The 12,724-nt window shown below is 38.2% G+C and overlaps 1 protein-coding gene across 1 annotated transcript; it reads left to right on the forward strand.

Annotated features, from left to right (window-relative positions):
- The first annotated feature begins 7,777 nt into the window (after window positions 1–7,777).
- m17 (IL-6 subfamily cytokine M17) lies at window positions 7,778–11,586 on the forward strand. Its single transcript, XM_088936095.1, has 3 exons — window positions 7,778–7,860; window positions 8,512–8,633; window positions 9,440–11,586. The coding sequence occupies exons 1-3, from the start codon at window positions 7,824–7,826 to the stop codon at window positions 9,866–9,868; spliced, it is 588 nt and encodes a 195-aa protein (XP_088792221.1). The 5' UTR covers window positions 7,778–7,823; the 3' UTR covers window positions 9,869–11,586.
- The last annotated feature ends 1,138 nt before the right edge of the window (window positions 11,587–12,724 follow it).

Raw genomic sequence — 12,724 nt, forward strand, 5'->3', positions numbered from 1 at the left:
ACATATTTTTAAAAAACGTTATTTCAGTTAGAAAGGAAAGCTAATGGAATATAGGCTATCCGTATTCCTCAGTACCGCGCTTTCTCTGAACTTCATACACACAAGAGATAAGATAATAAAGTTCCATAGAAATTAAGCTCTAATAGGAAGTGTGCTTGATTTAGATAGTTGATTTCTGCTAACGCATTTTTGGCTCCTGTGGGATTGTCTCTTGGTGTATGATGTGTGATGTGAAGCTATTTTAGTTTTACTTTCACTGAAATCCTTGGGCCATGCTATAGTGCTGTTGTATGGTCCTTTCTTCTCAAAGGTCTGTGGTGCCGAATAGAAGCAGGAATTAATTTGAAGGTCTGTTCAGACAGCTGCAATATGTGCTTATTATTTGCATAAAAGAACTATATTTCTGTTGAAAACAGATTACAGCTAGTAGTAGAAACAGCTAGTATCATTAAAAATCATCGTATTGTTACTTGGGTAAAATGCTTTGAATGAAAGTCATTTCTTCCTTCAGGGTCAATGATGGCTGTCAGTGACAATGCTCTCCAGAACTTTTTCACCAAGTTGGAGATAGTTGAAGGACGTAAGTAACTATTACAAGAAACACATGCATATATTAAAAATAGGAAAACTGAGTTTTAATACTGTTTGAGCAGCAAAGTGTTTACACCCCATGTTCATTTTTTTTTGTATTAAAAAGTTCTCTGTATGATTAATTATGCTGGGATATGTACATCTTGATCTTCCAGCAGACATTTTCTGAAGTTATATGGGAGTTTTTTTTCACCACATTCATACATCTAAGCTTAGTTAGAAAAGTTTGTAAGAAAGCTTGTCCTTGATTTAGAAAGAGACTTTCCAAAAAATCCATTGGTTAGACTTCTTTTGTTTTTTTTGGTTTTAAAAAAATCTCTGTTCTTTTTGAGATCTAATCTGAAAGTCATATTAGTTGAGAAACTTTATAAATTCGTTGGTAGTTCAGGTAAATTTTTGCTTAAGCCAAATCCTGAGAAGACAGGTGCTTTGATTAACCAAACGCACTCAGTAATTCTTTTATTCTTAGAGCAGTGACAAGTCAACTGAATGACAGGAAATTTCTTTGGTCTCTTACCTGGTATTTTTCAACACCAAGAGCATGGGAAATCACACATTTTGCATCTGTCTGCCCGACAGGTAAAAAAAAAAATACTGTAATTTTAATTTCCTTTGATCTATTAGCTTCTGCCTTGTATGAGAAAAGACACTACTTGTATTCAAGCTGTCTACATTGGCAAGAATTTTCTTAGTGGTTCTAAGAAATAAACGTGTCTGCATCAAGACATAGCACTGACTCTTGAAGTGGTGTTCATTGGTTTCTCTGGAAAGTACCTACAGTTGAGGGCAAAGAAAAAGCCTGTTGTGGCACACTCCAGTAAACTACTCTTTACAGTCTAGCATCACTACTGTGGCTCAGCTTCCTCTAAAGAGTTCTGATGTAGTGCCCTATGGGATAACCACTGTATTGTCGCTTGCTTGTGATGTGATAAGAGTAGCTTTGATTAAAGTCCATTGGCAATGTAGTAGCTTTCCCTGTTCTGGGGGTTTCAGTGGAAGCCAGTGAAAAAGCTGCCATGCAGAGGGGAGATGTGTGCCGAGGGTTGATCTACACTGATATCCCAGATGAGCTTTCCTGGGAATGCATTTGAACTGTTTTGATTCTGGCATTTCACCCGTGTAGCTTTCAAGAGCTCTTATTTAACCAGATCCAGTGAGGAGCATTGCAGGGCTTGTAGTTCTTTCTGGAGGATCAGTGTGAGGCAGGATCACATAAAGGATACTCAACTTGCAGGAAACCTCCAGAATACCTCGATGGTGTTTTGGATAGTTTTGTAGATGACTACACTTCCTGAATCAGGAAGTGGTGTGATGATAGTCATTTTTTAACAACTTGACACATTTAAAACACTGATTGTATCTGGTTTTATTAGAAAATATGATATCTTACATCCTGTTAACACATTATCAGTAACTTCATCATTCATAACCTTTTAGAAATGAAGTAAAAAAAAATATGACCCCAGAATTGTATGCACTGGATTTCTAACTTCAGATGAACTTGCTGATTACTTCAGAAATGCTGACTGCTGTACATGTGTGTAGGCATCCAATGATCCATAAGAAATGACCTATCAAATAGATGTTGCAGCTTTGGGGACAAAAGATTTTCTTTCTAGTATAGTTAACAAACTGTGTTTATTGATTTATACATATTTTATACATTTTACTTAGGAATGGTATTCATACATGCCATCATGCTTGCAAATATAATGAGCAAAAGGTTAAAAAGACAGAGGTGAAGGGGAATTTCCCTTTACACATCACAGGAACATGAAACGCTTTATCCTATCAATATTTGTGACTTCTTTGAACCCATTCAAAGTTTCCCAGATGTCTGGTTTTCATAGTCAGGGGCATAACTGTGATAGACATCTGTCAGAGGAAGTGAAGTTGTGAAGTATGACAGGGGCTTTCTCCAACCCTTTCCATGATGCAATGCACTGAAAAATCTGACCTGCAAATAGTCAATAAAAATAAAAGACAAACAGCCACCTTGTCATGTACTGTACACAACTGCCATTTTAATACATGCAGCTGAAATAATGGTACTGAAAAGCGTATCTTAAACACTGTATGTTTAAAAATAGGTTGCACTACAGATTTTGTATTGATGCCCACTGGAAGAATCTAAAAAGGTCTGGACTCGTTCATGATGCCGTACACTGAAGAAAGCTTAAAGAGTCTCATGCATTGCAAACAAAAAAAATTTGTTTTGTTTTCTTTTTTAGATGGGAAAATATGACATATGTAAAATGTTGTCATGGCATGGGCTAAATGGACCACAAGCTTCGACTGGTCCCTCTGTTCATTTTATCACTCAAGCCTGCCTTTTACCTCATCTGAGCACCTCCTCACAGGACTCTGATTTTTTTGCTCCTCAGTCACACTCAGTCTGGGTGGAGCATTTTCTTTAAACAACTCGCTGCATCTTTCTCAGAGTTCCAGAGAAGCCCACAATTTTTTTACTGTGTATGTGGTGAATTACACTATCTGCTCACCAGCTTTGCAAATTCTGAAACGCCCACATATCTTCCACATTCTTCACTAGTAGGAGTAATTGTTGTAATGTTATATAGGGATGCACAGTACAATTCAGTGCAGTTTTGAAATCAGGGTGGCTGTTTGGAGAGCAAAGTGGAGATATTAACTTATCTTTACTTAACTTGCTCAACCATGATCAACCCCTTGTTTTATGTTAAATGTTTGGGATGAAGACACGAACAGCAGAGAAAATAAATGGACATGGCATAAAAATATATTTAAAGACTAACACGGAAAACATAAATTCAATGTCTAACTGAATTCTACAGATGGCTGAATAATCTAACCATGCAGTTCATTTCTAGTTATTTTTTCTTAGAAAACGTAGGTGTTAAGTAATGCTGACCTCTGTCTCTTTCATTTAAGGTGTGTTTGGAGGGGAGGGTTTATAGTTTGTGCTCTATTATAGTATTTTGCCTTTTAATGTTCAGTTTTAAGACAATATTTTGGGACATTGCATTCAGGCTGTTCAGAGCCTTGTCATGGAAACCAATTTTTTACAAACCCATTTTTTGATCATGCATCAGTTCAAATGCAGCATTTGACCTGTCCATTTTCTCTTATTCTTTTTCTGCTGTGACATTTTGCTCGTCACCAAAACAAAGAAACTTCCCCTTCTCCCAGTTTTTATTCAGGGGAACCTTAAATTGTTCAAAGAGGAACACCGTCGTCACCCAGCTCCCTGACAGTGAATCACTTCCTTTGGCTTCCTGGGGATTTGGTTGTGCTATAAAGATAAAGTGGCTTGGAACTTGCTGAATCTGGTTGAAAAGTTTCATCCAGCAAATGTTCGAAATGGTGTGCGATTGTGTTTACAGTTTTTCACTATAAGTGTCTTCATGATTACGAAGATCCTGGTTGTGCAACATTGAAGTGTTGCAGCATCATTTGCCACCACATTTGGCAACCCTTATCATTTGTATCCTTTTCACTTATTACATATTTGCAAAGTATAAATTGTCACTGAGATTGCTGTACATATAACAAGCCAAATTAATAATATAACAAGGAATGCATTGAAAACTACCAATGGTACTTCTTAAAATAGTGTTTAAATCTTTTGATTTGTAAAGGTGCATAAGTGTTAGAAAAGTTTTAAACTGCACTAAAAATAAGGTAGACCCTTCTTTGCATTTCCCATGAACCAAGGGATTGTCCAACAATATTGTTGTTCTCTTGTATTGGATTATCAGCAATGCGTTATACATGCTCATGCAGTCTTTAATTCTGGAGTCATTACATCACCTGTCACACTTAGATGTTGCAAAATGTTTACATACATTTCTACAATGTGTTTTGCTCTAGTGGGAATAGGCACTGCAGATTCAATGACGTAACTCACTGTTTCACCACTATCAGTGTCTTGAGAAATTCTTCCTGTACGTTAGCAGATTCCTTATGTACGTTATTTCCTTTAGTATCTTCTGTCTGTTGAAACTTGTTGGGCTAAAGGTAAAGAGTGTTGCTTTTGTATTTCTTAATGATATGTCTGTGACCCTTATCCTTAATTATTTTACCTTTTGTTTCCTCATTAGTTTAATAGGATGAAGAATGTAGTGTTTTGGCCTTTACAGCCTGTTTGGTAGTTAATAGTTAATGGATCTCATCGACCCATTTCTGTGTGTGAAGAAGGGTTTTTATATGAAGCAAACTGTCTAGCTCTGTACAGATCTGTAGATTGAATGGTTTAATTTTTTTTTTACATCCCCACCATTCTAACCCCTTTTTTTCCTTGCACACATGAAAAAAAGCAGGGAGAAGGTTTAGTTAATAGAGCCTATTTACTGCATTGAGTAAGGGCATAAACAGATCTACAGTATGTGGAATCGAAAGGAATTCTAACAAATTATAATAGAAATTTAGGAGGAAGATTAGATCCTAATCCTGCATGCTTCCCCTTGCCTACGCTTTCAAATCTCTCACCCAGGACTTCCCTTTGATATCTCTTTCACAACCCCCTGGCCTGTTCTTCTACACCCATGCAGCTGGCTTCCCAGCTCAATCCTCGCAACTTGATACATCTTTCTCTCGCATTCAGTGTGATCTAACCAAACCACTGAATGGGTACTTGGCTATTTACACACCACATTTGTTCATACCCATGAAGTATAACTAGAAGATGGCATAGCAAATACAATGCAAGTGTAGTTTTTTTTTTAATAAGTGACAAAAATAAATATTTTACAAAAATATATATTGCACTGCAATATCTTGTTTAAATATAGTGATATCTACAGTAATTGAGATGGTCAGTCCTCACACCCACAGTCCTAGAAGGCAAATTTTTAGAGTCAGTAATGGTCATGCGAAAAACACAAAACATCTGAATTAATATTTACAGGAGGTTTGAGTTATCAGGTCCCACCCTTTTTTTTAATCCCAAGACTTCTCTCCATTTGTCTCTCAGTGACAAACAAATCCCAGCACTGACCGAATGTGACACGGTAGAAGAAAGGTAAATCTATTCTCCTAAAATAAATGAATGTACTCCTGAATTGAGAAACCGTTTCCAATAACCTCAGCACATGAACTTGATGCAGTCTTTCCTCAACTTGCTGTTATTTCTGACTGAACAGCTCTAATAATGGGGCCTATTTATACTGTAACATTTTGGAATGACACTGTATCAGCCACTCCCACAATGAAAATATTCTCCTTCTGCAGAGGGCTATTTGATTACACTTGTGGCAACACAACTGCATGAGGGAATTTTAAAAATGATACCAAATACAAATCCCTATTGACCTTTGAAGAACAGAAAACAAATTTACAACTATGCCACAGTTAGAAAACTGACAGAAATTACCCTGAGATTAAGAATTTGACTGGAACAAAAATCAGAAGAACCACTGCTATAACTGCTATTCCAAATAGGGCCTTTCTTCCTACACTACAACGTAAATACAAGAAAGAGAGGCAAATAAAAAATAAGAAACAGAAGTTTCTCTCTCTTTACCCAGACCGCAAAGGACCATTATGGCTTTGATATAGCATGTTGACCAACCCATTATCTCTAGGTGGGTAATTTCATCACTGTATTAGGACATACCTCCCACGCAGAGAGTCCTTTTTATTTGGATGACTTGGTAGCATTCTGGGGTCAAATGACCTACTGTAGGTGTAAACATCCCAGAGAATGGTAAACGTGATCTTCTATACCATCACCTCACTTTACCCCAGTGGATATGACTGACTAACAAAAAAAGATAAATATTCATGTCTCTAAGTACATACTGTGCAAATTTCCTTGCACCCACACCCAGCCAGTGTGAATTAATCAGTATTTTGTGTCCGTTGACCTTGACTTCATCACAAGGTACTTTCTGAAGCCTTTTTATAGTCTCAAGCCTTTTTCAAGTGAGGTTTTTGTCCACTCATCTACACAGATCCTCTCCAGTATCTCCAGGGTGAGGATCCCAAGTCTGTGATCTAATAACCGTTACAAATGAGGGCAGGCCATTAGGCCCATCTAGCCTGTTTGATAGCCTCTAATTGATCCAAGGATCTTGTCCAACCTTTTCTTGAAAGTAGACGGGGTATCACCTGAAACAACAGGGCCTGGTAGCTTATTCACCTGATCCTGCTTCAGATCTTTCAACAGGATCACGATCCAAAGCACACATTGAAACCTTTTTGGCCAGAATCACGCTTCTTGATAGAAGGTATCAGCTTTAGGTTAAAATAACCTGGAAAATCTGGAAATTGCCTATCCCTCAGGGCTAAGAATACCAGCCTTTGAGGATACCAGAAAGCCCTGTTGTACAGTAGAACATACCCATAATATATGGCCATATTGAACAGTAGTTTTAAAATAAATAGTCTTGGATTAAATCAATAACAAAAAAATACAAAAATGATAGCATTTTAAGGTGTAATGGAAGACAGCATTTAATTGCAATCAGTAGTTTATAACAACATTTGTTGTCCTGCATATTCTCCGGCCATGCCTCTCAATGGTGGAATAAGTTACTAGTAAAAATCTGAACTGTTCAATCCCTGACTGTCTTTCGTCCACATGGCTGCCAGCTCTCATACAGCTACAGAGTGTAGACAGCGAGGTGAAGTGAGTTTACACCCATACAGCCATGACAGGGATTCTGGCAGGGAGATACGATTGGAGTCCCAACTGTCCAATTTAAAAATGTCTGGTAAACATTGTGGCTTTAACTTTAGGACGTTGAAATCACAGACTTCATGGCTTTCAGTGTGATTTTCATTTTCTTTTGCTGAAAGCTATGACCACTGGTGAAGGCAGAATGACACTGCCAAATCTTTATGTGGTGCTTTCCACTTCAGTACCTCATGACTGTTCTACTTTGTGTCCTGCTACAGTCCTCTCTAAAAAATAAACAGTACCTTCCCCCACCAAAACAGGTAATGATAATAGTGAAAGAAACACTATAAATCTTATTTCTCTAGAATAGATGGAGCTCTTGCATGATTGTGTGTATTATTCAGGATTAAAAAATATATATCTTGTTCTTACATTAAATTCTAGACCTGAGGTAAGACGGGATGACCTACTAATATGTCATGGTACCGATGAACACTATTGCAATATTTCTGAGAAATGCTTGTCACTTCCTCTGTTGCATTTATAGTCAAAGTTGTACAGCACTGCTCAGACGTATTCTCTGTAGTCTAAAGCACTTCACACCAGATGCAAGACTATCCATTCAGCTGCTAGCATGGTTCTCCACCGATATGGGATCCGATCAGCATTAGGTAAAAACTGCTGTTTGTTTATCTACATAAAGAAGTTGATGAGGAGCATAAAGCAAAGTGAAAAAGTTCTCTTTTTTAAAGAGGTGCTAGTGTTCATTTTTATTGCTTTAAACATTAGACACAGTGGGAACTCTTATCCACCTGGGTTTTGTTTGATATCTTGAGGTTAGATTTAAAGTGCTGATTTTTTTTTGTTGTATCTTGAGACCGTGAGAATTCTTACCAGTATTGCTCTTGTACTTGTTGCTATTGTTATTTTTGTTGTTTAATTAAAAATAGTTGATCACCCTAACATCTGGGTATCTTTAAAAGAGAAATGCATTTTTGAAGAAAATGTCGACTTTGATTTTACTTACCGGACATTACCGCAAGTAATCAAATCTGAACAGTTTTCTAAAAAGGAGTATATTGCAAATCCTGTACTATTTTAAATAATTGTTTTAATTTTTTTCTTACTGGAAATTCCCATATTATTTTTTCTTTTCCTGGGATTTTGAATTGTAATTCATTGATAACCTTGTAGTGTTTTCTGTGGGCAACATTATTAGACTATCCGAAGTAAAGCACGTGTGGTAAGATTATAGATGCACCCACAATTGTTTTTCATGAGTGACTGCTTTGGTTTTCATAAGCACACGCTTTTCTTGCCAGGCTTTGTGTACTTTTTTCTCATTACCTATGCTGAAGCAGCGAGAGACAGAAGAATCCAGCTAAAGAGCCTAAAACTAGCAAAATTAATGAAGAAGGATTCTGAGCAGCTCCTGAAAACTTATGTAAGTTTCTGTGATCACACAATTCTTACTTAGACTATACTGTAGTAAAGATAGGAAATTCCTGCAGGGACACAGACAGGGCCAACTGGAATACTTCATCTAAATATTTTCTTAATTAGGCTTAGCCTTACATTTGTAAATGTTTGTACGCTCAAGATGCAGTATTTCTTGAGACTTTTTTGAGCCTGGGTGAAAGTATTAAGTTCTTTCTGTTAATCAGGTATATAGAATTACTGTAAGTCACTGAGATTTTGACTGGAACAAATTGTAGAAGACACTACGGCTTTCCAACAGCAGAGAGTGACAATTTTGAACAGTTGTTGGGCACGCAGGTACCAAAGGTTTCTACATATTTTCCTTTATCATCTTCAGTTGCATAACCCACTCAAAATGACAAACACCCTGGCATCCCACTGGGCTGCTGGTGACGTGTGTACCATCAGTGCCCAGATAGCTCGCACTCTGGTTTTTAAAACCATCAGAATGCTTGTTGTCACGAGAAAGACATTAAGAGAATGTTATAGATAAAGAATTAACCTCAGAAATTGAGGATCTGGGTGGAGAAGAATGTTGTCTTTTTATAGTTCCAGCTATTAAGTAATAATGTCAGTTAAGGATATTGCACTTAAAATGTATCCCACATCAAGGACCAAAGAAGCACTCTACTGTTGTATTCATTTCATGCCAGACTTGGAAAAAATCTTACATATAAAAGCTCTCTGGCTTACTGTAGTAAATATACATATTTAGGTACGTAATGTTTTCTTTTTCATTCACATAAATAATATGTTCATGTTCATTCTTAGGCATCCAAACAAGGAGATATCTACCGGATATGCACCCTAATGCAGTTGAAGGTGGTCCCGGAGGTTGGAATCACTGGTAAAGAGACTATTGAAAGGATGGAGAGTATATACACATCTCTGATACACTTCCAAGGGCTGTTTGACACAATCTCTGAACAGCAACGGGATTTGCTGTACCCTTCTGACGACACACTGCACAGTATGCTCTTCGAGGCTCAGAGCCGCATCAAAGATCTTGCCTATAACTTGCTGATGACCTTCCCAAAACTGTCTGTTGTCAAAGGACAGGAGAGTTCTCCTCTGGCCAACGGCAACTATTTCCAGCAAAAGTTGTTTGGCTGCAGTGTCTTGAAGAAATATACTGAATTCCTTTCTCAGGTAGTGAAAGAATTAAGTGACTTTGGCACCAAAACTCCAGAGTGCAATTGAGAATAATAATTGCTTGCACTTATATAGTGCTTTTCTGGACCCTCCACTCAAAGCGCTTAACAGGTAATGGGGACACACCTCCACCACCACCAATGTGCAGCACCCACATGGATGATGCGACGACAGCCATAGTGCACCAGAACGCTCACCACACATCAGCTATTAGTGGGGAGGAGAGCAGAGAGTAATGAAGCCAATTCATAGATGGGGATTATTAGGAGGCCGTGATTGGTAAGGGCCTCTTACACCCCTACTCTTTTCGAGAAACGCACTGGGATTTTTAATGACCACAGAGAGTCAGGACCTCGGTTTTACGTCTCATCCGAAGGACGGCGCCTGTTTTACAGTATAGTGTCCCCATCACTATACTGGGGCATTAGGACCCACATGGACCACAGGGTGAGCGCCCCCTGCTGGCCCCACTAACACCTCTTCCAGCAGCAACCTTAGTTTTTCCCAGGAGGTCTCCCATCCAGGTACTAACCAGGCTCACACCTGCTTAGCTTCAGTGGGTTGCCAGTTGTGAGTTGCAGGGTGATATGGCTGCTGGCTGCTGGTGATATGGCTTAGTATGAAGCCACATAGTATGGCTTCATACTAAGTGAATAAGGCTCATCTTGAGGCACAGAGGACTGATTCAACAGAAAAGTTCATGAAAGTGCAGCACTAAGGCTTAAAAATGAGTAAGGGCCATAAGGAAGAAGGGGTCAAGTTTTCTTGAGCAAGCTTTTCCATATTGCCTAATGTCATGCATTATGGGTGTGGGCAGGGGAGGAAACTTCCAGCATGAGCTTTGTACTCTGTTAAAAGATATTTTATTTTTCACATTTCTATTTTGTCTTTGTCAATTAGTTCACTTATGAAGAAATTATGTTTGTTAACTTTGTGGTATTTATATATTTATCTATTTATTTCAAAATATTGATAAAATATTGTTATTAATCTTAATCTCTGAGTAGGATTGTGTGAGACTGTACTGTACTGATTTTCAAGATGAATTTTTACTGTCATTTTTCCAATTTTATTCAAAGAATGTAATTTACAGTAAATATTAATTAATGAGATTGTCCTATATTTCATATCAAATATATACGTGTGGTTCTGCCTTGTGCCCATTGTCTGCTGGGTTAGGCTCTGTATTGCCATAACCCCATGGACTAAGTGCTTGTTGGATGTATTTATATGTGGATTATGAGTGTTTGTATTTTCGAATGAATGAATGGAATATGCAGTTGAAAAACATTTTGGGTTCTCAGCCATCTGAGCCAGTCTTGTTTTTTTAAATGGCAACTCACTATAGTACACATGAAGTTTGAATATTGCCTGTAAATTAGCTTGGCACCTGTTAGACATTTTTGTGTCTCGGAATTCTTCTACAGCACTAAAATTCGGCTGTATTTGTGCCACGGGAAACAAGACCAGAGGGCCATTTTGGGTCACATAAGACTAGACGCTGACTCAGAGGTGATCTTATGATGTGAACTGCCTTTTTTCTGGGTCTCAAAGACTTCCTAGCCTCAAATATGATAGAGGTTTCTATTGCATAACTGACAGATACTGACCTCCTTTCCACAAAGAGCAACATACTACACTGGCTGGTGGCAGTAGCATATGTGGTGTACAGTAATTGTAGATAGATGTCTAAACATGTGTTAGATAAAGAAAATGTCCCTTGGATGAATGTTTTTATTGTCTACAAAATAAAAAAAATCTTACTTTAACAATGTGCTCAAAAGGTGCTTGATCCAAATTCAAAAAGATTTCCTAAAGCTGAAAAATATTTTTTCTAAAACTCCATGTTTCACACCACAGGGGTGTGAGTTCAAAATTTTGTTTTCTCTTTTTTATTGTATCTTTTTTTTTTACTGGATGTGTAAAATGATCAACTGTGCATTGTGATCCTGAAGTAGTTTTAACATATTGTAATATGTTAATGCCTTTTTGAGTGCACTTTTAAAAAGTAATTTAAAAGAATACATTTAAATGACTTCACTCAATTTGTTTGATGAAACTTCTTAAGAGCTTGAAACGTGTAGCTAGCCAGGAATTAATTGCTTCCTGGTCTTACTCCTTAGTCCACTTTTGCTTCCAGTGATGCAGTATACAATACCTGCTGCAACTTAACCACATTTGACACTAAACCCCATTCATAACATAGATGCAGGATGTTCCTGTTGTAGAGTATAGCAGAAGATCATTTTAGCACTGCTGCCTCATAGCACTGGGGCCCTGGGTTCAATTTATGGAGTGCTATCTGCATAGAGTTTGTGCTCTCCCAGGGTTAATGCAGGTTTCTTTCCCCAGTCGAAATACATGCTGGCAGGTTCATTCTGGGAAAACTGACCCTGCTGTGAATGTGTGTGTTTGAGTCTGTGTGCCCTGTGATTGACTGGAGTCATGTCCAGGGTGTATCCTACCTTGTACCCATTGCTTGCTGGGACAGACTCTGGCTTCCCTGCAGCCCTGTATTGGATAAAGAGGTTAGAAAATGGATGTATGATGGGGTTGACCACTAGGAAGTCTGTAGGCTGAGAGGTGGTGCCAGCCCCTGTGGGGACTGTGTGAAAGGTGGAGATTTTGAGATTGAAGAGCAGATGAGGGGAAAGTGAAGTCTGAGTAAGGGAGATAACAGACTACCAAAGAAGCAGGGTTGAGTTCAGGACGAAATCCGGTTTCTGAGTCAGTCTGGAGAGCTGGGATTCCATTTCCTTTGTGTATGTTGAAGCAGGGGAGAGCAACTTAGAGTTGCAGTTTAAAGTGTGCAGATAGACCTCTTATGTGCGCATGTGTGCTGAGTGTTACCACACAAAACGATAATGCACAGTGGGGTGGTTTAGAATTACAGTGCCTTGCGAA

This window comes from Atractosteus spatula, chromosome 17, assembly GCF_055471065.1.
Source record: "Atractosteus spatula isolate fAtrSpa1 chromosome 17, fAtrSpa1.hap1, whole genome shotgun sequence".
NCBI lineage: Eukaryota > Metazoa > Chordata > Actinopteri > Semionotiformes > Lepisosteidae > Atractosteus > Atractosteus spatula.